The sequence below is a fragment of the Leptonotus elevatus genome, chromosome 4 (assembly GCF_054856555.1).
Source record: "Leptonotus elevatus isolate MCC_2025b chromosome 4, RoL_Lele_1.0, whole genome shotgun sequence".
In the NCBI taxonomy this organism is placed as follows: domain Eukaryota; kingdom Metazoa; phylum Chordata; class Actinopteri; order Syngnathiformes; family Syngnathidae; genus Leptonotus; species Leptonotus elevatus.
Genome location: NC_141242.1, coordinates 30,469,283 through 30,496,624, shown reverse-complemented (window position 1 = coordinate 30,496,624; position 27,342 = coordinate 30,469,283). Strand labels below are relative to the sequence as shown.

Genomic DNA, 27,342 nt, shown 5'->3' with positions numbered 1-27,342 from the left:
ATTTTTGGTCATCATCAATGTTTGGTCTGTCCCCAGGTCACTCCACTCATAAGAGCACTATATGCATGTTCATCAGCCGTCCTCTGGGAGTTCCAGTACCAGGCGTAGCGTTTACATATTTTGTTGCTGCTATTTTGTCAAAGTATTCCAGTGTATAGTACACGTGACCCAAAATGAACAATATGGCATTTAAACACTATTTTGTCTTCATCAGAAGATCATTAGTGCATTTGCCGAAATATTGCTTTCATGTATTATCATAATATCTCAATTACAGTGGAACCTCTAAGGTTGAACACAATCCTTTGCTGAGTGATTGTCATTCTCTGATTGGTTTGGATTTTAAATAATTTGTTGAAATTGTCAATCTTTTGCCATAATGTATTTATTTAAACATACTTTTAAAAAATATATACATTGATAATTGTTTATATGAAAATGTAATGTAAAATTAAGTAAACACTTCATGTCATACATTTTTTTAACATTGTCACACAAACGTAAAAATATGCTTAATCAACATTATTAACACATGATGACTCGTATCTTGACACAGCTAATTTGAATGTGAGCACAGTCAGAATAAACCCTTGGCCAATATATACTGACAACTTTAATTTGTACAGTTTCCGGATATTTCAATTTTAGATGTTCCACAGTAGTGCATTTCCAAAATATGAATGAATGCTAACTGCCTCTAAGCAATGCAAATCCGTGGCGCCTAATTGACAAATGTGTAATTCCTGCGTGGATGTAAAAGTGTTGTGTCTTAGATTTCCGTGCTAACTGCTTGCAGGTAACCTCAGCCACAAACGGCTCTGCTGCGGAGTGCACGCTTGTTGAGGAGGAACCATGGAAACATGAATAAGGGCTGTGCAGAGATCCCCCCCGCTCCTGGCCTCCACAAGCTTTCCTTTCTGGTGATGGAAAAAAAAAAGAGTGAATGAAAAAAATGTCATATGAACAGAACTACTAATGTTTATTATGTAATCTAGTTTTGTTTATTATTAGTCCCTTTAAGATTATTTTTGTAATTGTCTCTCTGACTGCTAAATACTACTAATTCACTTAACTGTGAAGAGACAACAGCGGTACACGCTTCCTGTTAGAGCACAATTATGTCCTTACTAGCAAACTCTTGCACAACATACTTCAAGGTTGACAGAGGAAAGGAAGAAAAAAAACATTAAATGCAACACACTATTTTTAGCAATACATTCCACTTCCTTTTGAAGCATCTCAGAGGTGAGTGATTACACTGGGGGACACAATTTTCGTTGACTTAGGTCTGAGAGGTGTTTTTAACAAATTTTGGGAGCGGAATCAAAAAATGAGCCAAATTTTTCTTTATCTCATCAAGTTTTTGAACCATAGATATCTGCTTTCTTAAAAAATATATATTTTATTTTTTTTGACAGATATGTGGTTCTATGAAAATTTTCAAATATTGACATACAATGAAATATGAAAGAAACCTCTTAATTCGTAGTATGCTTCTGATTCCAAAATATTGAGCACATACTTGTCACCTGCCACTCAATTGTGCAAGCACAAGTAATTTTCCACGTTTCTGTAGATGAGTCCAATCGTATAATCAACTCTTCTTACTGCAGCTAATCAGTGGAATTTTGCTTATCTGGAGGGTAAGCTGTGGAGAAATAACTGAAAAAAATTGACTGCAATTTTCAATCAGCAAGCAAATCTAACTCAACAGATTTTTGTTTTCAAATTGACCCCCAGTGTTATTGTAACGAGTGGAAGTCGTCATGGCGACCACTTTGTCGCTTTACTTCCTTTTTAGTGCCATCATAAGCACACCTGCTAAGATCATGTTTATTGTTAGTCTCAGAATGCACCTGGCTACTGTTTCCAATTATTTGCCAGAATTGATGATAGGGATGAGGGCAGATTATGCTGAGCCTTATAGCATAAGATCCACTATTCACATTAAAGCACAAATCGTACCATGAAGACAAATGTTAAGCCACTATGTGTTTCCTTTGTAATTCACTATAATTTAGTAAAGGGACATTTTTCTCAAGTCTTCAATGTAAAACGCCTGTGCATGTGTGTGTGTGAATGTGTATGTGTGTGTGTACTTGTGGGAGCGTGTGTTAGTGTTTGGGTCTGCATTCTGAATAATGGCATATGACTAAGAGAGTTCCTGGGACCAAACAGTAGCATATTTCATTTAAATATGCTACAAAAGTATTAAAACTGCCACAATCATATCAGCGACGAGTATTCATGTCTTTTGACATTAACGTAATCTGTAATTTAAAACCCAGCATATCACTGCCCAAAATGATTGAGTTGCACCAATGATGCTGAAACAAAATTTGGAGTGAAACACCAATGAGGAATTGGCTTGTCTATAAATCCGTTATGGCACAAATGATAGATGATGTAAAGCACAAAGAACATGGCACAAAAAAAAGTTAATGAGCCATCGACTTCAATAGCCGGTAAGCGGCACATTCAAAATTATGCAAATACTGTACCGTGATTCCATGAGATGACTGGAGATTCTCAGGCCTTTATGTTTACTACAAAGAAGAAATGTGCAGGAATCCTAATGTTTACTTCCTCACATGAGCTTGTCCCATTAAGAAACGGCGGCTTAATAGCACAACAGTTCCAAATTTTGACTATGACAATGTGCAAAGGCGAATGTTTTTACCGACATTCCGCTGGATGACGGGATCCTCTACCTGTGCTAAGGGCCAAATTAGTTTTGATGAAACAAACCAAGACGAGAGAAAGCACAGCCAATGGTTGTCAGATGGGAATGTTGACATGCATAAACAGAGACAGACCAGAAATATTTATACTCATCCTCGAGGAGCCTCGGAAGATTCTTGTTTTGCTGCATGTTCAAAGGCAAACAATTGCATATTTTTAGCCACCTGAGCCCAAGACTGTTTCTAAAAAACCCTAGAATTCTGCACTTGTGTGCTCATATCCCTGATTTCACTCAACACAACAGCGGACCCATATTCTGTCACTTTTGACCCGAATCAGGTAACGCTCATTTATCTTCTCTCAAACAAGAAAGAGTGTGAGTCTTATACCGTATGAGTGAGATTTTGTTCTCAGTGTTGTGTCGTTCTCTCCTGTCTTGTTTCTCGTCATTTGTGCTTGGTGACAACCCGGCCTTGAAGATGTCTGCATCACACTGATCAAAAAGACACACGATGCGTGTTGAAGTAACAATAGAAACGCTAACAAAAGATTTAGTGCAGCTCTCAGTAGAGCAGCGTTCCTGAAGCACACGCTCACAAGCCATCACCGTGGGCTTTCATACTTCACAATTGATATTTGTGGCACACAATTGCATTTGAACACACTCACACAAAGCGCCAAGGTGACACATTATTGAAGAGCACAGCACTGACACCTTAACAGGCCCTTCCACTTTGATCTTATGGTCTTGTTACCTTCAGGAACAAAATTTCTCCGTTAAAGGAGAGGTCAACCTCAAAATTGCAATCAGATTTTATATGCACCCCCAATATCTAAACGTGGCCTTCTGATTAATAGTGCTTTTGTGGAATATTAGTTAAAGTGGAAGTCAACCTTAAACCTTTCTTGACAATAATATGTTATATGTGACCTCACTAGTCTAAACACGACATTCTGATTAATATTACATTTGTGGAATATGAATTATGAAGCTAAATCCACCTCAGTGGGTGGCCATTTTGCCACTTGCTGTCGACTGAAGATGACATCACGGTTGTTCAGGGCTCAGACAACGACCAATCATAGCTGACCTGTTTTCTGAAACTGAGCTGTGATTGGTTGTCACCTGAGGCCTGAGCAACATTGATGTCATCTTCAGTCGACAACTGACAAAATAGCCGGCCCTGAGATGGATGAAAATGGCTGGATTTAGCTGCTTAACTCATATTCCACTAACGCAATATTAACCAGAATACTATATTTAGACCAGTGGGGCTACATAGAACATATGATTGTGAAAAAAAAAAATTGGGGTTGACTTCCCCTTTAAGCAGCAAAATCCACCCCTTTGTATATGAATGGACAAACAATGCAACTTGCTTGCCTTCCGAAGAAGTGAAGCCGCCGCCGGCCATCTTACGTTGTCACTCGGTAAGCCCTTCTTGGTTGTACGAAAAGTCTAAGAGAACCACTAAATGCACATTTCACCGCTAAGAATATGATTTAAAATTTTCTCTAATATGGTACAAATGTGAGTGCTAATTAAAGATATAACACGCACTGATAACAGTGTTTTCAACGGGGGGGGGGGGGGGGTATTAAGTTGCCACTAACAGTGGCGACGTAAGATGGCTACCCTCAAGCTTCAGCCACAGCGGTCCAATGGGCTCTTTGCACAAATCCACTACTTCCTGAACTCAATACCACAAGACCTCAGTAACCACGACAACAATGGCCAGACACACCTGGATTAATCAGTTTGTGTTGTGGAATTGAGTTCAGGAAGTAGTGGATTTGTGTAAAGAGCCCATTGATAGTCCAGTCATACAAAAATCCATGGTCTCAGGTGGCGGCCAGTTTGCCACATGCTGTCGACCCAAAATGACATCACGGTTGCTCAGGTTTCAGGTCACGACCAATCATGGCTCAGCTTCAGAAAACAGGTGAGTCGTGGTTGGTCGTTGCCTGAGCCCTGAGCAATTGTGAGGCCATCTTCAGCCACCCCTTGAGATGGATCAAAAATCCTGCTTAACTCATATTCCACAAACGGAATATTCATCGGAATACTGTGTTCAGACTAGTGGGCGCGCATAGAACGTATTATTGTAAAGAAAATGTTGGGGTTGACTTCCCTTTCAAGGCGGCCATGAACACGATCATGATGAGAGTTGGACCGCGTTTATGTTCAAACTATTTTAGAAGCATGAATAAAATGATATGATTATTTTTTTGCACCACTATCTTAAAAGCATGATATTTGAAGTGCCTCCTTGCACTTTTGTGTATATATTGTAGTTAACAGTGTTTTCTTGTTGGTGTGGGTGTTTGTTTTCATCTTTTTGCCCCTTTGGGAAATGATGAAATGGTTTGTAGGAATATAGTTTTATTGCTGTTACATTATAAATGTAATCCTCTAGAAAATATATCATCTATGTCCTGAGTAGAACTAGATTAGACAAAATGTATAGGCAGGAAATTGTGTATTAAATTGCTTGTTTGTTCTTTTTTTATTCTCTAATAATTAGGTGCTTTACTTATCTGTCACTCAACAATATAAAGTATAAATATCTTTTTTTGTATCTAATGTAAGCCTTTTGAATGTCTGTTCCATGACAATATAAGCAGTGTTCATTCATTGTCATTGTACATAAATAGATATATAAATGTCCTGACCCGTGGCAATGCAGAATATCCTGAAGCAACATTTGCATGAGGAGACAAAAAACAAAGAGGGTGTGAACAAAAGTAAGCGAGATGAAGAGGAGACGTTTGTTAAACGGGGCCAACATGATTTTATTTGGTGGAGACTGTGAGAAAAGTTGCAGAAAAGAAGGTCAAATGTTGTCTGTAGGTAGGCTAGAGTGAAGAATCAAATGGAGACGAACAAATACCACATTTGAAAATATCACTTTGTAATATTGAGCATCATTCCTCAGGTGACTCATTGTGTCTGTTTACTGGCGAGGACTGGCCTTTTCCCATACACAGTATCGGCATCATGTTTGAGCTGATGCTTTTCTAGTAGCATATCATTGATCTCTAGACTGCTTTCAGGTTTTTTTGTCAAAGTGCCACACATGCAACCGAGAGTCAGACCGTCACGCCAATGCCAACAAATCCCATAGTCAACCTGCCTTTACCCGCTTGCCTTTTTTCACTTTCTACGCAATGCACAATATGCACACACACACACACAAACACACACACAAACACTTGGAACTTGCTGAGCTTAAAAAGGAAACAATGTCAGTCCCTTAACTACATCTCCACTCTTTTCTACTGAAATGTGTCTTTTTCGAAAGAAACAGCTCCGGAATTATACCTTTGTCAACAGGAAGTTGCCTTCCTAACATAGTATTACTTTTTTAGGCCTTCCCTTCTTTGTAAAGCTTTTGCTTTTATTTTGATGTAAAGGCAGAAAGTACATGTGAGGGCGATATTGAGAAAAAGACAAAAAAAAGTACATAATTCTTTCCTTGATCTTATGCTATACATAAAAAAAATCTGTTTCTACATATCTAAATGTGCTGTACCTTTGGTGTACATATACAAATATAACTAATAAATGTTGATTCATAACTAATATTGACTGTCGTTTGTTGTTATTTTTTAACTTTTCTTCATCATTCAACTATACAAGACAATTCCTGCGATTCAACTGACAAACATTTGCATTCAATACAAATACATTATACACACACGGGAAAAAATACAAACTTGCTACTTGCCACAAAGCCATCTGGGATAGTTCTGCTCACCCGCGACCTGATAAGGACACGTACCAATTGAAAATGGACGTCACTCCTTGACAAAAAGTTGTCTCGCATCTTGACACAGGATTCAATTTGATATTCCTTCCAGACAATATTAACGGTAATCTTTCTTTTACTCTTGATTGCCTTTGCAAGCATGTTCTGGCATCAACTCCCCGTTGCCATGGAAACCTGGCTACCTCTTTCTCTTACAGCAACTGTCTTGTGAGTGACTATCACTTTTTTCCCCACTTTCAGCTTTGTTTGTGTTTTGTTTTTATTGTCTCGATGTCAACTTTGCATATGATCCGTCAAATAACCCTAAAAGGAAATCGACACATTGTTTTCTTCAACGGGGATTCAAACCAGAAAACTGGCCACTATTATGGGATGGACATTTTAAGCTAAATTGTTAATAATAATAATATTAATTAATAACAATGTTACACATAAAGACCAACAAAAATAGCACAAATCAAAAAGGTGACATCTCCAGCTGTCTTGAAAAACTGAAAACACCTAATTAGTTCAGAGGAAAGCAAAATTAGCAAATAAAAAAACAACTATGTAACAATATAAAAGATTGTTTTGCTCATATTTTATATGACACTTTTTTTTTTAATTCAGTGTCATTCGGGGCATTTCACCATTTTGGCTGATGTGCGTTTTACGCTCGCTTCTGAAAAAATAAAAATCCCAACCAATGACTTCATTGATCAAATCATTCCAACCCACCAGTACTTTTTTCACCACCCACCCCTTTGTTATAAAATCACATAACACATGCACAAAAACAGGCACACTACACACTCGCACACTGTTATGCATGCTTCCCATCCCCCTCCTCACTAATATGGCACACCGGACAAACAATATGCAAGACCCTGCAGCCTTGCTCCAGTACAGTGCCGCCTTTATGTTTCTACATGACACACACAACTATGTGCTAACACCCACTCAGTGTCCATCCAGTGCTGACCACCAAAGCAGTTTCTAAAATACCCCCCCCCCCCCCCCCCGACCAAACACCCTCTCTTCCACTGCCTCTGCCTGCTCCCTCACGCCTCTTTATCAGGCGTCTCCTCTAGCGTGATGGCGGTGAACTCCTCAGCGTTGCCGTTCTCCTGGATCTTCTCCTTGTTCATGAGGGTCACCATTTCCTGCTCCCTCTCTTGGGCCTGGGAACTGGTGGCTACAACTCCAGCTGCTCCGTTCCCCTCGCTCTCTTTGGAGGTGATCATCAGGGTTTGTTTCTTACCGCACCAGCTGCGAGAACACATCACATGTTGCCTTGTCTGCCGTGTGTCCAAAATGCACTGGAATTTCATGTGCTTACCTCTTTCTTTTGGCAACAGCCACACACACAAAGAGGATTGCGGCAACTGCTATAAGCACCCCAATGATGACAAGCCAGTCTGCAAGTGAGAAGAATTGTTGTCATTGATTTTAGGCGCAAATCAAAGCGCTATTTGACTTTGATTACAAATGACTTGACGGAAACACATCGTGGCTACTCACTTGATGAATTACTGCGATCCCGTTGTTCCGGCTGTGGCTCAACCACATTCATCCTTTTCTTGCCGTGTGGGGGTTGTTCAGTAGCTTCAGTTTGTTTAAAAAAAAGTACCAATTTAATTCAGCTCTTACTCACAAGTAATTCGTAATCAATCACTCAACCAAAAATATTATAGTAATCAGTAATAGCATAGTATTATTAGGGATGTAACGATAACGACTATATCGCGATATTAAAACTGCCACAATATCGTCATCGTCATGTCACGCAGCACATCTGTTAAAAAAAGTCAGGTTGATTTCCATTTGTGCAGTTCTAGCACCCTCTGGTGGCTAGTTTTTTTTGTGGAGTTTAATTTTCACAAGGCATGTTTTGTCCCTTCTATGTTTAAAATCCACGCTAATGGTCAGATGAAGGGGAACATAATATGCTTGTGAAGCGAGTCAATATGTGGAGGAACTCAATGTGTGCGTGCATTAGAAAGTAAGTGCCTCAATATTAAGTGTTATTAGAGATTGTAGGTTGTTTATATGCATTGCTGTAATGTACAAAAGCACAATGTTGTGTGTTCATTTCAATATTGTGATACTATCGTATCGTGATGTTTGGATATCATTACATCCCTAGGTATTATAGTCACAGCAATATATATATATAATATATATATATATATATATAATATATATATATCATGGTAATATATGCATTCATTCATGGTAATATATTCATTCATTCATTATATATTCATAGTAAAATAGTAAGTAATTAGTAATCACTCTCAACCGCTTTTATGCTCATCTCATAAATATCTGTTTAAATGTTTACAAATAGGCCTACTGTGCATAAATTATTAAAAAATCAAACCATCTTAAAAGCTTATTTTTATTTTTATTAGAACTCATTTAACATAATCACCAAACTCAGACTGGAAATATTATGGAAATATTTAGAATGCCATACAGCACAACATATATTTTCCGTACTTAATTGATAACCTGTAACCTGTGTTCTTTGAGTCTTTTGAAAGAGTTAAATGTGATTATTAAACAAATTAGAAAGGTTGCGAGACAGTATTGTAAAGTTAATGTGAACAGTTCATTTCATTATGTTGGCCTTCAGGCAAATAAGACATTTATGTGTTTCATTCAATTTAAACAATCTATATCAAAGATCAAAAGTATTATTAAAAACAAAGTCAGTTAAAGTATGCCTGCAGAAGGAATTTAACTGCCAGTTTGTCTAGTCAGTTTGAGTTGAGTAAGGAATTAGTGTATAAAAAAAGTCAAACACCAGAGGGCACCGTGTCTTATTAAAAGTTCAGTGATGAAGTTGCGGCATCAATGACTTTCCTTTTCAAATCTGAACCAACAGTTTAAATACACGGCCCGCTCTTCATATGTAATAGTTGCATAGTCAGGTGTGTGATAAACTCCGATTGCTGTCGTACTTACCCGCTATCGTAGCATCCTCATGTTCAGTCTGCAATATCACATCCTCCTGCGTGTCATCTGGAAGGGGCTGAGTGACAGGGGCGAGGGTCGACTGAGTGTCCTCTTCAGAGACGGGTGGCTGCAGCCCAGATCCGGTGGGCTGATCAAAGTCTCCGGCGGTAAACGAGAGCACGACGCTGTCATTGGTGCCCCATCCGAGCGAACTATCTTCCACTGTATTTTGTTCTGTGGCTTCCTCTGACACGGTAGGTAGGGCCATAACAGTTACCCCAACAGATTCTGCTGGGGTGGACACCTGCAGGCCAGGCTCTACGGAGCTAATTACTGACAAAGGAGAAGAAAAGTTGATGCAACCTCATTGGCATGTTTCTAAATACATTATACATGTTTGAAGATTATCGCTGAACACGACTAAGAGCTCTGTTGTACTGAATTGTAGCAATATAGCGTTAAACAGTTTTCCAGATTTTTTCGGCTTGGCTAAAACAGCTCCTTGTGACACACTTGGTCATCCGGCATGTGCCCTTCCTCCTCCGCCATAAAAAAAATGGAGTCGCATTAGTGGTTTTTCAATCAATCGTTAGTTAATTACCATTACTGTGCCCATTTGTACCACTGCAGTGTACAGTTAGCAAGACTGCACGCCCAAAAAACGCCACAATTAGAATTTACAGAACAGTGTCGGTGTCATTATTTAAATTCCTAAACAAAGAGGTGACACCGCAGATAAGCCTACATATCCAGCAGCCAAGATGAGTCCTGTTTTGAGCTAGCGGCAGTTAGCGCCTATAGCTACACAGTGGAAAGCCCCGCAACGACCCACTGGGACATGTTGTAGCCACCAGAGGCTTTATGCGGATATTTTTGTGGCTCAAACATGTAGCGATGCGGAGGAACAAGAAAGATAGTAGATAAAGCAGACTCCATTTTTGTGCACTGCGTGATTTCACTAATCAGCGGACAGCTTTTGGGAGTGGAGACAATAGCAAGACAAGACGAGTCTTTTTTTTATCAATCAAAATTGTCAGGGTTGTTAACAACACTCTTCTCGGTGGTGTACCAAATTTAGAAGACATTAATTTTCATTTTACAGATACTAATTGAGTTTTTATCCAAAGCCCAAACTTAAACCCTACAGAGCATGCATTACACCCCCCCCCCCCCCCCCACACACACACACACCACCCAAAGAGAACAATATAATTACATTTACTGAAAATTAATAATATAGATGGAAACTGTATTAAAAACTTTCCATTTAAAAATTGCATATCCGTTTTACTGTTGGGCAGTTTAAAAACGACACTATAATAGCATCACCATCGATGACACATACTGCAGATATGTTTTATAAGTTATGTGATTTAACTACATTTTATTTTTAGCCACATATGAAGGCACTTCCGATACAGAGCAAGATGTGGTTCAATCTTGCCCAAAGACGCACGCGAGCATTTCTTTTTCAATGGAAAGTTTCAGCCTTCCCAGTGCTAAATCCAAGTCGCTCAACTATTGGCGCCCCCATTAATCTTTGAGACAAAACAATACAATGAGCTGAGATAAGGTCATAATTGCATAACTGGGCCAGACAAGTTAAAACAAAACATGAGACTGTTAACACTGATATCAAATTAGTCTCCCATGTGCCTGTGAAATGTAATCTCACACTGGATTTCCCACTAGGGAAAAGGTGGGTCAATCCAGATGGTACACAAAATGGTAGATTGACATGTTGATTGTTTTACCGGCAATAATATTACATTCCGAACCTAACCCAAAATGAATGCATGCATAGATAATTGTTCTTACCTTGTCCACTTCCTTCAAATGCCATGCTACAGTTTATCTCAGGCCCAGCTAGTACATGGACAAAATAGAAGAAATAACAACTGAGACGTAAATAAAAGGTCATCAGTCAGATACAGTGTATGAATATGCAAAACATTCTAAGTGTGTTATGGGAAAAATCTTTGCACTGCCCCAAAACGAACCTGTTTCATCATAGCAGTAAGCATCAAAACCTTCATTCGGGTTATCACGAGAATTAGTGATTAAACCGGTCATGTTCAGTCCGCAGTTCTCATGGTGTGTGTGTCTGAGGATGGCGTAGCTCATGTTGCTGGTCCAGCCGTTCCTGACAAGACAAAACATTTGACATTGACGTGGTCATTTTTCCAACTATGAATTTGACAAAGGGGACAGAACGACTGTGATCGTGGCCAAAACATTACATTTACAAACGTCACAGTATTTGTATGATCTATTTCAGAAAATCTGCAGTCATTTAAACTTAAAAATACTTTTTTGGGCTGCTTTACCAAAATACACACAGATCACACTCATCAGAGATGCTGTTCAACACGTAAATATTGAAATTGGATTGGATAAAAAATAATCCAACATCCACATACTACTGAAAGCAGTGCAGCAAAGCGATATGGTATGCAATGAAGAAATATAATTTCATGTAACAAATAGTACACAGTGTTTAGAACAGTAGTGATGGCAAAATGAAGCTTCATGAAGCACTTGTGATATTTTTGACTCCCCTAGATGGTGCTCTTGGTTTAAATATGAAGGCTAGTGCAAAGAAAATTGATTACATTTCCACTGCATCTTTCAACCAAGAGTGCCATCTAGAGGAGTCAAAAAATATCACAAGTGCTTCATGAAGCTTCATTTTACCATCACTATAGAACAGCACTGAAGGCCTTCCTGGTCATGACAGTCTGCCAATGTTATAATGTGACAATAATGTGGTGCCTGTCAGAAAGAGAAAATTATAGTTTCCCAAATTTGTATAACAAATCAGGTATCTACAATGTAGTACAATATTGTCAGAATTGAAATTGGAGTACACTGCAGTATTCCTGAAATGTTTTTTTATTTACAATTATATGTTCTGATTACTATTGAATTTGTGGAATATAAATAAAACACAAAAATCTCGCCCGTTTTTATCCATCTCAGGGTACGGGTGAAGGCAGGAGAAACACTTAAAAATAAAAAAACACACAAAAGAACAGTAGGCGAAACAAAAAGCAGGCATCAACACAATATATATATATATATATATATATATATATATATATATATATTGTCTAGAATGAATTTGATAACCTCATTCTTCTTCATATACAATTAATATCTTCAAAAACTTATACTTGCTGTCGTTTGAAGATGACATCACCTGTGCAGAGGAAGTAGGTATCGACCAATCTTAGCTGAGTTTGCTGACCAAACCCAGAAAAAAGGTGAGCCATCATTGGTCGCTTGGCACAGGTGATGTCATATTCAGTCGACAGCAAGTTGAAAAATGTGTTTTTATAGGTATTAATGGTTCATGAAAAATAATAATGTTATCAAATTCATTCTTGACAAAATATTAACTTACTGCTGAAAATTGCTCAATGGGTCAAGTGTCCCTTTAAATACAAGCAGACTAATGTGAAGAAAGGAGCTGATTAGGTGAGAGAAATGAAAAGTTTGTGCTTTCACCTGCAGGTTTCCATGTTTTTGTCATAGGCTTGTTGGACTTGTTTTAGACTTGCCATTGTAGTCTGTAGCTTCTCGCACACCTTTTGAGCCTTTTCAAAGGTCAGAGAGTGACGACCTTCACCCTCGACAATAAACACTCCGGCATAGCTGCAACTGCGAGAACTGACTGTGGAAAGAATAAAACAGAATAGGATTTGTAGTTAAAAATGAATAAATAATAAAGTAGGGTCAAAACAACTATCAGCTCCAAATCTTCCAATTTTCTCCGTCTTCACAGTTTTTTGTTTTTTTGTTTTTTAAAGATCATTATCATTATATTAAATCTATAGCATCATGTGCATGGCAGCAAAATCATAGTGTGGCTGTGTTGGGTGTCTTCCAGCCTCTTTCATTGAGACCCCGTCACGGATCACGAGACCCTTTTCACAGACATTCAGTGGCAGATAAGCAGATAAGTGATTTGACACGGGAATAGCGTGTTCCATGGACATACGCATGTGGTCAACATGAGACAATGATGGGGTGAGGCAAAAAACAGAAGCATCTTGTGTCTGCAGTGTAGGGCCTTGGGCAAAGACACCACATGCGCACAGACAAAGTCATCAAAATAACATTAAAAAATGATTTTATTTATGTCATGTTTTAGCACTAGTAGATTAAATGCTATGATAAAAGCCTAGACCTCGTCTCACCAGACGTGAGCTGAACAACAAAGGGAAATTACTTCTACCAGTACTCAAGCAACAGGCAGCAGTAAGGAGCCAGGGGGGTTTCCTGATACAGGCAGGTGAACATTTGCATCCACGCTGAAAGTGAAAGAGGCCACTTTCACAACCATACAATTACCTCCAGTGACACATTTTGCCATGTCCCTGACAATGTTTGTGGCTGACCACAGGAAGATTTCTTAAGTACCTAATTAGAATTCAGAGATACCACTAAAGCCTGTATCCCACTTAGGGTTGAACGTTTGCAACACTAGCGAATGTTGATTTCACGACAGGGTTCGTTCAAGGTTGCAACGATTCCTAAACAGTCTTAATCGTTCACTAAAGATTTTGAACATGTTCAAAATATCCTTGTGACAAGAAAGAGCATTAAGACTGTTTGGGAAGCCATTAAAACTGTTTAAAGAACGTTTAGAAAACGCTGTGACCTTGAAAGACATCTTCATTGCAAATGTTCGCCCCTCTGTGAGATACGGGTTTAAAAGTCCCTGGTTCTAGCTAATATTACATGTATATATACATATATACACATACACACACAGATTAATCGCACTATTAATTTTCACCGGCAGATTACCCTTTAGCTTGACATTGGATGGTTACGTCAAATGTAGCACAGGTTGTTTGAGCAATAAACATAACAACATCTTCCTGGTGGCACAAATATGTTTTTTTAAATTACTGTCCAATGGTTTTTGATGTAAATATTGACAGAAGTCGAAATTAGGGTTACATCGCCAGCATAGGAACGGAACTCAAGGACTTCCTGTAACAGATGCTCTTCAAATTTGGCGGGCAATAAATGTTGATAAAAAGCCTTTTTAATTAAGTGATTACTCGTTATTAATCAAAATTCTAAGATGTGATTAATCGGATTAAAAAATAACCGCTCTGATATATAATATATGGTGGGTTCACTGTCATAGTATACACTATTATAACTAACACATACTGTAGTTGCATTACAGTACCAATTGTGATGACCCAATGGAAATTTATCATCAACAGTCATTACACTGTCAGGTTGGGGATTGTGGACTGTTGTAACCATGGCAACCTGTACATAACAAGAGTACAGATCGTTATTGCTCAGCTTTGAAAACAAAAAAAATGTAATTTTCGAAAAATTAAGAGAATGAAATTGATCATTTAATAGAGCAGACCTGTTTTTTGTTAACTTCACAACTATCATTGTATTACATTAGGTATTCACATATATTACCACAAGCTGCAGCACAAAAGGTAACGTGTTGCTGTGGCAGTGTAAAAAAAAGGGAAGTCAATTGTTGAGAAAATAACCGTTTCATAAATTTGAACTTGGATTGCAACATGTATGCAAAGAAAACAAGTGAAAGCATATTCATTGTCATTTACTTATGCTACATCAATATTTCTTTTTTTTTTCTCTTTTGAAGATACATTTAGTGTGTAAGATTTACATTTAACCTGTTATTATTTGACACGATTTTATCTGTTATTGGTGAACTGTTTATATCAGTGGAGCTTTCTGCTGTTAGAGGCAGTTGAGCAACAAGAGTCTGAGCCAATTTTGTCTTGAACGGCAGCCGCCCCCTCACACCCATACTTCACACATACACACTCACGTAGGTTTGTTTTACTATCTTTGTGGGGCCATCTCATTGATGTGATACATTTCCTAGCCTCTTTCCCTAACCCCAACCATCAAAAATGATTGCCTACCCCCATTCCTTACCCTGACCTCAACCATAACCCAATTCAAACCTAAACTCTAAAACCAAGTCTGAACTTGAACCACCAAAATGTCCCCACAATTTCAAGTCGGTCCCCACAATGGTAGTTAAACCTGGAAAAACACGCGTGTATGGGCCCCACAATGTAGCAAAGACAAAGGCACCTGACAGAACCTTAACACATGCTGCCACATGGCAGAGTGTCGCAAAAAGTTAGCCTGAAAAACAACACTAGTTGTGCCCTTGCAAAATGAGCCAGCAAAATCAAAAGACAGCAAAAACTGTAAGAAAAGGGATTCATTAGTATGCAGAGGGAGCAGTCATGGGGGTCTTTGTGCAGCCCAAAGCCTGCCATCCTGAGGTAGTGACCACCCCAAAGCTTCCTTTGTAACATCATCAAGTTGAAAGCAAGGACGCGGATCATTCCTGGTACCTCGAGCCACAGGAAAAGGAATCTACTGTACAGTAACTTAATGTAGAAGTAATATACAAGCTCAACTCTCCATTCATGTTGTCTCCCTCAACTTTCTGATCCATTTTCCTGTTGGGTTTGTTTAATGATCTGTTTGTCTTCTGCATGCTAATAAAGTCCAAATTAGCCCAAGCCGGCAGCTGCACAAACACTATTATACTCATCCAGACAACTACTGAATCGTTATCAACGATATTTAGTCATCATAACGCAACCAACCAGCATACCCTCATATCTCCATCAACAAGACTTGTTGTTTTCACTTATCATCCTGAGTCTTTCACAGTCACATTTTATTGATAACTTCAGAATGCAGCAAGATGTCACCCTCAAACAGACCCATTCTTGCTCAGACTAACATCAGATTTCATCATCTGATTTAATCCCTTATTTGTTGGAATTTGGATGTTTCTGGGGTTGGTGAAAGATTCTGGTTAGTAACCCGGTGGGTAGTAGGTGATGTCTGGTCGGTGCTGGATTTCACTTTCCTTTCTTTTCTTTGATCCTTCCTCGGGTCTCCTGACAACCTCACGACTCTAGCTAGATTCTGAAGTATTCGGTTTAGGTGAATGGTATGGGATTTTTTTTATAGGTTTTAGGTGAATTCATGAGTACACACTCACACGCAATGCACATACTCACGCACATACAAAAAAAGGGGGGGAAAAAGGAAAAAAATAATTTCATCAGCTGGTTTCGAAGCAGGCCTCATGGCTTTACCAGCTCTCCAGTAAAGGCGCCACCATGTTGCATCATCACATGACCGTTGGCACCTCAATGAATTGCTCTGTCAGCAGTCGAGTCCTAACTCTCACAACAAAGTGTGTCAGGTGAAATGTGAGATTTCACTGAAAAATAGGTTTGGTGTACACACACATTCTTGCAACAATAGTGGAAGGTCACACGAAGGACGGCCAGTCCATCTGTTCCATACACATTTAATGTGTTCAGAACACTGTAGGACCTACAGTGTAGGTGATGAAACACAAGGGAGCAAACTGAAATGAAGATAAATGTATTGCAGTAACACAAAATGGTGTCAAACCACATTTGCAGTTGGTGATTGTGGTTTGTGGGTAATCTTGTTGAAAAAGAAAGGGTGCTGCAAATTTCCGATGAGTGGTGACATTTTTTCCATTGACATAAAAAAATATTTTCTTTCCTATCTGGTTTGTACATGATTTCATCATCATGTCTCGATTTCTTACTTTACCTTCAACAATTCAAAATGAATATGGCTTTTGAATAATTTTTGGACTTCTAAATGAGTCTTGTTAACCAATCCTCCAAAATGTAAAATACTTTGACTGGTATAGCATTAGTTGATAAAAAAGTGAAGTCGGATTAAACCCAGCACAGTCAGTATAAGTTATCAGCCAACAACAGGCCACATTATGTTAGGCTAAGCTCAAGGCCCTCACATCTCACATCCTATCCAGACTTGTATTTATTTTAAATTCTTGGAAGTGACTTCAATTTATTTCTTAAAAAGTCGTTTTTAAAAAGTAAAAGCTATGTCAAAGAGCTTCATGTTACCAAAGGAGGCCCTACAAAAAGAACAGATAAGAGGTACTAAGGCATAGACTACACGCTGTCTTCTGCCGCCTGGTGAAGGAGGCAAACACGAGGTGAAGTGGAAGAAGAAGTCAGTAGAGGTAAAAGGCTTCTTGATTCGGACCTGATGCCAATGACTTGGCATTACTGTACAATTGTCAATGTGTATCATAATTATTGCAATACTGGTCACTTTATTTTTCCTTGATGACTCCCTGCATCTTTTGCACAGTTGTCATTTGTTTGGTACTGCAGCAAAAATGGTACACATACATTACGTAAAGACTGTCTGTTCTTATGTGTTATGTCCTAAATGTCCCTTTTGTAATAGTTGCTTAAACTAACATAGGCAAATTCCTTGTGTGTTTTATATACTTGGTCAATAAAGATTATTCTGATTCTAATTTTAGGGACCCTGACCACACCACACATTGACACGTGATAAATCTGAACATGAGACAATATATTTTGGTTAAGTGGGTAAGAGAAGTCGTTTGTAAACGACATAAAGGTGTGGTCTACTTGGTTGACAGTCATTTCCTCTCTTCACCAACATCCTAAAATGTTGAGATTACAACACTTTGCATTTCTTCTTAGCTTGAAAACCAGACGTCATAATTCTCTGGTCAGCAATAGGGTTGCACTCATGAACTATAAGCACTCAATACAAGAAAAGCTGCTGTTAAATGTCACTGGTTAACAGATGTTATTGTAAAATCCTTCCATGAATCTAATTTAAGATTACAAGATGGGTTAGCCTGGAAACAGGATCCCACTGCCTGACCTTAATGATATACTTGCGCCCACACAGTTAATGTTCAAAGACTTTGTCCTGGGCCATGATGAACACTCTGACATTTAAAAAAAAAAAAGGAAGAAAAAACAACACAATATCTTCCCTCCTCTGCTCACAAGAAGCCTTGAAAGGAACAAACATGTTCAAGTCCTCCCACAGCCATAGAGGCTGTCTAGAAGTAAACTCTTATTTGCCTTTCAATGAGGACTCATTTAGGGGCTGTAATGCTCAGCGCCGCGGTGCCGGAGGGATTCTTTGTGAACAACCTGACAACCATCTCCTGTGGGACCAAGCTAGATGCACCCAGACCTGTTTGATTCAGCACCTCCATAGATGTATCGCCCGGGGCAACAGATCCAATCAAAACCTGACTCTGGGAGCACATGTGAGAGGAAAAAGGAATGACATTTGCACAGAGGGGTGGTGCTGAACATCCTTTGTGGTAGAGTGTAAAGCATTAAAATGTGTGATTCATACTATAAAGATTTTAAAAACGGGTTCCTGTTGCCTCTGGAAGCTGTGCTTAATGTTCAGAATCAATAAAATGGTTCTACTGCCTGGCACTTGGACGTGTGTTAGACACAGACACAGCGAAAAAGCATTTTCTTTGTGTCTGTCAGGAGTCTCCGACTGCCAGACAGGGGCTGCCTGCGCTGGTGTGGAGCATGCACAATCACTCTTGACAGCACCCACTCATTTATTTATTTTCTCTTAAATTTACATATTACATTTTCTCATTAAGATTCAGAAAATTTTATTCTACACGAAGCCGGAAGAAACAGCTCATTTGAAACAAAGAGCAGTGGAAGAAGGCATGGTCTGCTCACCTTGAAGTTGCTCTGACTGACAGGAAGCCAGATGTCCTAAGGTGAACCCCAAGAGAAGAGTCCACATCTTGGATGAGCCTAGTCTGGATGTCTGGCAGAGTATCTGAAGGTAAAGGTGAGTCTGAAGCCACTAGTAGTCCTGTTTCCCCTTCAACCAGGACGGCCAGTGAGTGTGTGTAAAAAAACAACCAGTGAATGAATTAGAAAGCACTTAAAAAAAAAAAAGAATCTTCCTCTATGAAAGAGAGTTCCTGTCTGTGTGTGTGTTGGCAGCTGGAGAAAACTAAGACTTTGCCCAACTTTTCTCCTCTGTGTCTGCAAACCACAGCAGCTGTATGCGGCCACGCGAGAAAAGAAGAGGAAGAGCGCCTCGTGTGAACTACACACTCACTTGCCCCACCTCTCTGTCTCCGCCGCTAGTCCTCCACCATTTGGAATGGGTAAAGGCGAAGGTGATCTCTCACTCTCATCAGGCTCCGTGTCTACCTCCTCCCTCTCCGTCTCCCTCCTTCCTCTTTTCAGACAGCAACAGTTTCACTGTGCCCATCTGGTCTTTTGTTCACTCCTCACTTCATTTTCAATTCAACCAATTTTCTTGTCTCTGCTCCCTTTCACTGGGTTTGTGCGTCTCACAGTGTGATCTGATTGCAGCAATGGGAGCCGGTCACATCCATATCACAGACACATGTATCATTTAAAAAAAAAAACAAAGGTTAGAAATACAAAATGGGAGGAAACTGGAAAACAACCAAAGGACATTCACAATGTATTGGGACACATTTATGGTAGCTAATCAATCAATTCTACACCTTCAACTTTGTGGGGACAACATTTTTCAGTTCCAGTGCACCAAGCTAGGTGGATAAATACATGGTTAGAAAAGCCAAAAATATTATTCACAAAGACAATCACCCAAAAACTGAAGCTTCGGGCAGTAGGCGGGGTACACCCTGAACTGGTTTCCAGCCAATCGCAGGGCACACAGAGACAAACAACCATCCACACTCACAATCACACCCATCGACAATTTGGAGTGTTTAATTAACCTGCCACTCATGCCTTTGGAACGTGGGAGGAAACCGTAGCACCCGGAGAAAACCCACCCAAGCACGAGGAGAACATGCAAACTCCACCCAGGAAGGCTGAAGCCCGGACTCGATCTCACGTCCTCTGCACTGGGAGGCGGACCTGCTAACCAGTAAACCACCGTGCCGCCTACAATTCACCAATAAATTTCACTGGACCGATTACCATGTGTTGAATTTGACTGATGCTTTTTGCTCGACAAATGGGAGGTGGAGTGCACCGTGTTGTTACTGTGATTGGTAAACCGCGGACTGCTCCCAAATCGATGCCGAGAGGTAGTGATGGCAAAATGAAGCTTCATGAAGCACTTGTAATATTTTTTGACTCCTCTAGATGGCACTCTTGGTTGAAAGATGCAGTGGAAATGTAATCAATTTCCTTTGCACTAGCCTTCATATTTAAACCAAGAGCACCATCTAGGGGAGTCAAAAAATATCACAAGGGCTTCATGAAGCTTCATTTTGCCATCACTACCGATTACCATGTGTTGAATTTGACTGATGCTTTTTGCTCGACAAATGGGAGGTGGAGTGCACCGTGTTGTTACTGTGATTGGTAAACCGCGGACTGCTCCCAAATCGATGCCGAGAGGTGTAGGGAAAAAACATAGGCGGGTTTTTGTGTGTGCGTGTTAGTATTATTATAAATTTGTTTTTTAAAAAAAATGGTGGACAGCTTTTCGCATACCTCACATCCTGAGCATTCAAATGAGGTGTTAAGGTGTTTCAGCAGCCCAGAGTTTTAGCTCACTGGTAGCGCTCTGCGCTCCCAAAATGTGGTTGCGTGGGTTTGACCCTGTCTACCCAGGTCAATCACGGGATGTTTGCTGCTTGAAAAGTAGATCTTGGGGCAAAAAAGGTTGAACATTATTTATTCATTGGTCAAGTAAACCCATACAGAGGAGGCGTACATTAAAATAGTTATAATGTATAGCAAAATATAAATATCATATAATAAGTATCTCAAGGCCGTACCGAGTATCCTCCTTTTTGGAAATCAAAATATGGCCAGCCTATTGTTTACTGTATGTCTGCTATGCTATTACTGTAACCATGACACTGTTCTCAACAACTGACGGACACAGCAGAGCTCACAACACACTCATTGTGGAAGCACTCACACAAACACACGTGGTGACGAAGCATGACTTCTTCTGTGACTTCCAAATTGCTGGAGGATGTCTAATGTCGCAGCACGAGCGGTAACTTGTCAGTGACTCATCATAGGATCCTAACAAAACTTTATCCTGTTTCTTGCTCATTCAGTTAAATAGAACCACGTTTACTAAAAAAAAATAAGAGAATAAAAGTTACAATTATATATGCTGACTTGTATTTATGATCAACCTGTAAATCATTAGGAATGACAGTTTGAGACATGCCCAGCAATATTAAGTCACTGAGAAGTACAACACAGGAAGCGTAAAGTACACTGATAATATAAAACATAAAACACACAAAGAAACAAAAAACCACATTATGCAAAGTCCACATTATCCATCTTCTAATCAGTCATAATGGAAAACAAACAAAATACTTTCAAGGAAACTTCCTCTAACCTTTACTAACATCCACTTTGGGCTAAATTGTTGTACTGTACTCGGTTACATAAAAGATGACTTAAAAAAAAATTAGATACAGTAGTGACTGAATTAATTTGCATTGACTTCTCTTTACTCGGGAGATAACGGTCAAAGAACCACCGTATAGTCACAGCCATTTCCCAAGCAGTGGTTTCTATAGTGAGATACAAACAACTCAACAAGCAGTCTTGCACCAGAATAAAGTTAGGTTGGAGTTTCCTCTTTCTCAAGTCAACCAACAGTACATCATTTTTTTTCTCTGTGAATGAAATGTGAGAAGCGTAAGCTAATGATTATACAGGCAAATTTGGATTCTCTGCCAGAATAATGTCTGTCCTAGTTTCTCTCACTGGAAAATCATTGACACAAAACTAAGAGATCAGTGTGTAACACTGGCTGTGGTTGATCAATCTACTTTAAAACAGCTGAGCATACACAAGGTCCAATATAGGTCACCTTTAAAGCACACATACCTATAGACAAAACCAGTAAGTGGTATAATGTTCAATCACCGTCACATTCAGAAAAAGCAAATCATTTTAAACTGAGTTCATTTCAAGTAGTCAACAGTCTCTTTTCACATTACAAAACACTACCCAGAGTGTAGATAGTTATCTAATCTTTTTTGCTATGATGTCATGGGAGGAAAACAAAAAACAGTAGCTGAGGTGACGGGCAATGACTGAGCCCTAAATTAAACATTAGACTGCTGACTCAGCCAATACAGCAAAAAAAACATTTCCATGATGGCGAGTCAGTAACATACACATACTCTCTCTCATCAGACGTCCCTGCGGTCAGAAATCTGCGTAATGGCCAAATAATGGAACCTTTTCAGCATTCCTTTTATGGATCATGCCTTTTTCCCTCCGGTGAACTAAATTACCACAAAGTGACAAGCACAAATCAGATTTTAGGCATGGAACAGCATATTTAAACAACTAGTTGCAGTGCAATCATAATCAGGTCAGAAAAGCGGAATGTTTGTCTTTAATATAAGCTAGCGGAAGATTCAATGTTGTAAATTAAGACAATCACCAAGAAACTCTCAAACTTTCCTTTTGCTCTCAAACCGTTTTTCTTGATGCCATAAAATTTTGGACATGTCTAAAATGTCTTTGCGGCAAGAAAAACGGTATAGTGATTATGAACAGACGGACAGATATGTCATGTGACAAACATGTGCTGGGTTTGTGCTTGATGAACTTGCCTCACTTGACCTGCTGACCACAAGTAGCCTACAGCAAGGCTAAGGCGTGAAAAATCCATGCAGTCCTTTGAAATTAGTCACAGAGTCCTCTGGAATATCCCTATGCATATATAGAAATGTCAAAAGACATAACATGAAACCCCTTATTACTTCTGCTTCATTTCATGGACACAGCTGCAACAGTGTCTTGGTCTGGCTGAGCATGACTGGACCGAGGCTAAAATTTGAACAATGACAACAAAGCAAGAGCCTGGTTTGGCTTTGACTGCACAGCAGACCAAGTACGTTTGGACTAAGTCATATAGTCAACAGGAATGCCCTGCGTCATATAAGCCCCCGGCCCCCAATTTCGGTCACTCTGAATCAGCACAGGCAGTTAAAACCTTGATCATTTGATTCATACAAGAATACGAATGACATCTCAAGGAGGAACGTGTGAAATGAAAATGCTGCATACATACACAAAAAAAGGTGTGTTGCTTGTGAGAGGAAAATGGGCTAAGTGAGGAAATCCTGTCAACAATGGTTGAACAAACTTTGCGCGAGATCACGGTGGGGTGGGTGGGGGTTTGGTGGGCGGGTGCTCCTCGGTTGGGGGGGGGGGGCCCTTTGGTCGCTCCTCTTAACTCACTGCACTAGTTTGGCACAATACACTTAGTTTATAGACATATAGGGCACATAACACACGTGGGGGGGGGGGGGGCTTCGGGTGGAGACACCGTCTTCGCCCTACAACTCCCCTCCAATTTTAACGCACCACACAACTGGGGGCATCGGTTGGGGCAGACCGCAGTATAGAGCAGTGCTGCGATCCCCTGTCCGTGGTCGGTGCTGGATTTCACTTTCCTTTCTTTTCTTTGGTCCTTCCTCGGGTCTCCTGACGGCCTCACGACTCTGGCTGGATTCTGAAGTGTTCGGTTTAGGTGAACGGTATGTGATGTTTTAACAGGTTTTAGGTGAACTCATGAATACACACTCGCACGCACGCACATACACACCCACATACAAAATAAAAATGTATTTAAAAAAAATTATAATAAAAAAAAAAAAGAAAAAAAAGAGAGGGACGATACTGGGCAAACACATACTAAGGTCTCAGGATGATTGCGTGCACCGCACACCAAATTACATTTACACCTATCAAAATGCCGGCTGAAATTATTTTTAATAATATTTTTCAGTTGATGGACAGTCAAGAATCATCATTAGGATCTCCTTGGATTTGGAAAAATCATCACTTGAGTTGAAACAAATCCAAGTTGGCACAACAGTCGTGTCCACTTGCCACTTATCGTTGCCAAAGTAACTGCTTCCATACTGCTCCATGCTGTGTGACCATGAGTGTGACCTACACTGCTCGCTGAGCCCTACAATATCTTCGCAACCTTGTGTATGGTTCATCAAAAATATCAGTCGGAACAAAAATTGTCTAATTCCTCTTTCATTTTTATCCAGATCTCCTTCTGCAAAACATAAAATGTCAGAATTCTCTCAAGCGGATATATCCATTCAGTAACAGATATTCGTTTTAAAAAGAGAACATGTGTAAACTTACCACACAAAGAGTCTTTGTTTCGACACAAATGCCTCATTAGTCACAGAGTAGACCATGTGACTTTTATTAGCTGCTGGTAGCTACAGGCTGTAGCTTCATCATATTTTGATGACATGTTGTTCGGTCCCAAGTTCTTTTACTTGGTTGTTAAGCGAGTCGTGTCGTAACGTGCAAGTAAAGATGATTGTTGCAGAATTGAGTTTTTAATTACATTGCCTCTATCTTGGTGTTAAATAAGATAGACTAAGATATTTGCAACATCTTTTAGTATGATATATAACTAATAGTAACATGACTTATAGTGTGTATAATTTTAGTGCCATCTAGTGGTAAGCTAATAGAATGCAATGATTTTGAAGCACGCACACTACGGTGCCTACAGATCACACTTCACAAGCCTACCACAAATTACTGCCCATTATTATTATTTGTGAGCGAGCGAGAGTGAGCAATCCCGAGAGCAGGAGCTAGCTAAAGCGGCTAACAAGAGTGGCTTGTAGGAGAACCTAGTAAAAGAGACAAGCGGCGGGAGCCCCAATCACCAGACGCAGCAATGACCATCTGCAGTTCCTTGGCAGCGGTGGAAGATAAAGCGGTGGTCGACCCATTGGGTCCAACATGAGCACCAGAGTCCTACAATGTTTGCAAAGTTCTCCTCCTTTGGGTATTTGTAGCAGAAAGATGGCAGCGAAACATGTCAACCTCCTGTAAGGCACAGCGCGACCTAATAGAATTAGCGCTAGACCTACGTTTATATATTTAAAAAAATGTACGCTGATATAAAAGAACATAATTTTTTTGCATACTATTGAAATAAATAAGTGGATTTTTAAAATGGATTATAAGTTTACCACAAGATGGCACTAAATACTACACACTGTCACTTTAGTACGTACAGACTATGTCAATAAAAACATAATATACCTTTAAAGGAATATATTTTAAACAATTTATATTGTATCTGCATGAGCAGGTGGACTCTTGACTTTCTAAAGAAATATATTTTGCAGTTGTCAACATTTGTGTCAGTCTGCATTTGAGCTGATCTCTGGTTCATCTGTGAGGTTCATATCTCTAGCAAGCAGCTGGCCACACGAGCACTAGTGTCCGATTAGGAGCTCAATATAGCTCACTTCTCAACGAATCACTTTCATTTGAAACAGAGATGAAAAATACATAATTAATGCTGTACGGAAATGTTGTCCACTGTTGGCTTCAGGCAACAAGCCAATTATTCTCTTGAGCGGCCAATACATTCACTATATTTGATGAAAAGCAATTTTGTTTGGTCAGATTTAATCAAATATTACTAATTCGGCTTTTGCGAGTTTGTGACTCAAACCCTTGTGTTTACAGTCTTTTTCAACACTTGACCGACTTTCTATTTGTACATTCTGATCTGACCACAAAAAACAAATGTGCATGCAGTGTGAAGTCTTCTGGGTAGCGTGGGAGCAATCAAACTGTGATGTTCTCAAGAGCGGTGGTCAAAATGTCATTAACTATTCACTCTTTTGTCTTATCAAACTGCAACAAGAACATGGCCCGGTCTCATGTCACAGCATTGCCCAATTTGGGATGTAATCAAACAAGAATCTCTCCACCTACTGAAGCAGCTGTTCGGTGCACTTGGGGCAAATAAACATCTGCTAGTGTAGGCTGACCAGTATGTTTACCACAGGAAATTATCCTAATTGGCTTCTATGAAATTATTCTCCTTGACGCAATCTCTTGTATTCTAATTAGAATACACACAAACACATCTGTGGTTTCGCTGTCAATGTGTGCTAAACTCACATGATGAATTGAGCCTCAAAATACATTAACAGTCAATCAACAGACTTTTTATTTGCATGTGACAGTGTCTCTCTTAAAAATGATTGCAATGTGTTCGCATGAGGGACATTGATAATAGATAACTTGATAATTACAATGCGCCTTTTCAAATGTTTGTCTTAACATTAAATTAATGAATTTTGAATGTAACAGGAAACGTCTCAAGTAGGTGCAATAAATATGACAAAGAAATTAAAATGAAGATGTTTACAGTTCTATTTATGTTATGTTTAAAGATGTTGACAGCCTACAGACACATTAGAACTGACACCTTTAAATATACAGTATGTATACACAAACACGAGTGGCGTGATGAAGGAACATCAAAGGATGTGCCTCTATGGAAACTGACAGTTGGAAAAAATTCTCAATAACTAACAGGAGCTCAATTTGACTCTTGCATCACAAAGCCTGGTGACTGCCAACAAACACAAAGAGGACCCTGTACCTCCTGTACTGACACCTGGAACTAAGTAATGAAGGAGAGGGCAGGCGTTATCACACAAGTGCGTCTTTGCTTTTTCTCCAAACTTCAGGCTAAAGCCATGCGGCGAGGTTCCTCTAGGTTGGCGCGGAATCTTTCAAGAAATCGCGAGGCAAGTTCGTCATCGATAAGCCGCCCGTCACTTGACAAGGTGACGGTCATCAGCTGTTGGGTACGCAGGGTCTGGTTGTCCTCGCACAGACCTAATTCGGGCCTGGAGGTCCCGACGGCGAGAATGCAAGCCTGTGGAGGGTTGATCACAGCGCTGAAGCCACTAATGCCAAACATCCCCAGGTTGGATATACTGAGGGAAGTGAAGAATATGGAGACATATAAGAGACGGTGAATATACTGAGAGAAAAAGCACAAAATAAACATATAGCTCAACTTAAAATAAATAAATAATAATACGATCAATGTAAAAAAAAGAAAGAAGACAAAACAATAACTAGTCTGATGCTAAAGGAATACAAAAAAATTATGTGATGTTTATGTTTTAAAAAGTCTATCCTTTTTTTTAATGATTTAGAATGTTTATGCACATATGCCAAGCAACGTTCCCCCGCATATTTGCTGTTTTTTTTGTTTGGGGCAAAATCCT

At 39.5% G+C, this 27,342-nt stretch overlaps 3 protein-coding genes across 5 annotated transcripts in view; 1 reads left to right on the top strand and 2 right to left on the bottom strand.

The window, feature by feature from the left end:
- Nucleotides 1-6,265, top strand: part of LOC147176479 (excitatory amino acid transporter 2-like) — a 37,509-nt gene extending 31,244 nt beyond the window's left edge. For all 3 annotated transcript variants that reach the window (XM_086074836.1, XM_086074835.1, XM_086074838.1), the window contains exon 11: nt 797-6,265. In XM_086074836.1, coding sequence (XP_085930962.1) covers nt 797-868 — 72 coding nt within the window. In that variant the 3' untranslated portion in view covers nt 869-6,265. The remainder of the gene's footprint in view (nt 1-796) is intronic.
- Nucleotides 6,266-7,467: 1,202 nt separating this feature from the next.
- On the bottom strand, nt 7,468-19,503 carry LOC147176478 (CD44 antigen-like). The gene is made up of 8 exons (XM_086074008.1): nt 18,989-19,503; nt 12,900-13,065; nt 11,393-11,535; nt 11,211-11,258; nt 9,402-9,725; nt 7,953-8,036; nt 7,771-7,849; nt 7,468-7,700 (listed from the first exon to the last, which is right to left on the bottom strand). The coding sequence occupies exons 1-8, from the start codon at nt 19,053-19,055 to the stop codon at nt 7,493-7,495; spliced, it is 1,119 nt and encodes a 372-aa protein (XP_085930134.1). The 5' UTR covers nt 19,056-19,503; the 3' UTR covers nt 7,468-7,492.
- A 6,740-nt stretch (nt 19,504-26,243) lies between these two features.
- Nucleotides 26,244-27,342, bottom strand: part of LOC147176477 (pyruvate dehydrogenase protein X component, mitochondrial-like) — a 17,450-nt gene continuing 16,351 nt past the window's right edge. The window contains exon 11 of the mRNA XM_086074817.1: nt 26,244-27,045. Coding sequence (XP_085930943.1) covers nt 26,790-27,045 — 256 coding nt within the window. The 3' untranslated portion in view covers nt 26,244-26,789. The remainder of the gene's footprint in view (nt 27,046-27,342) is intronic.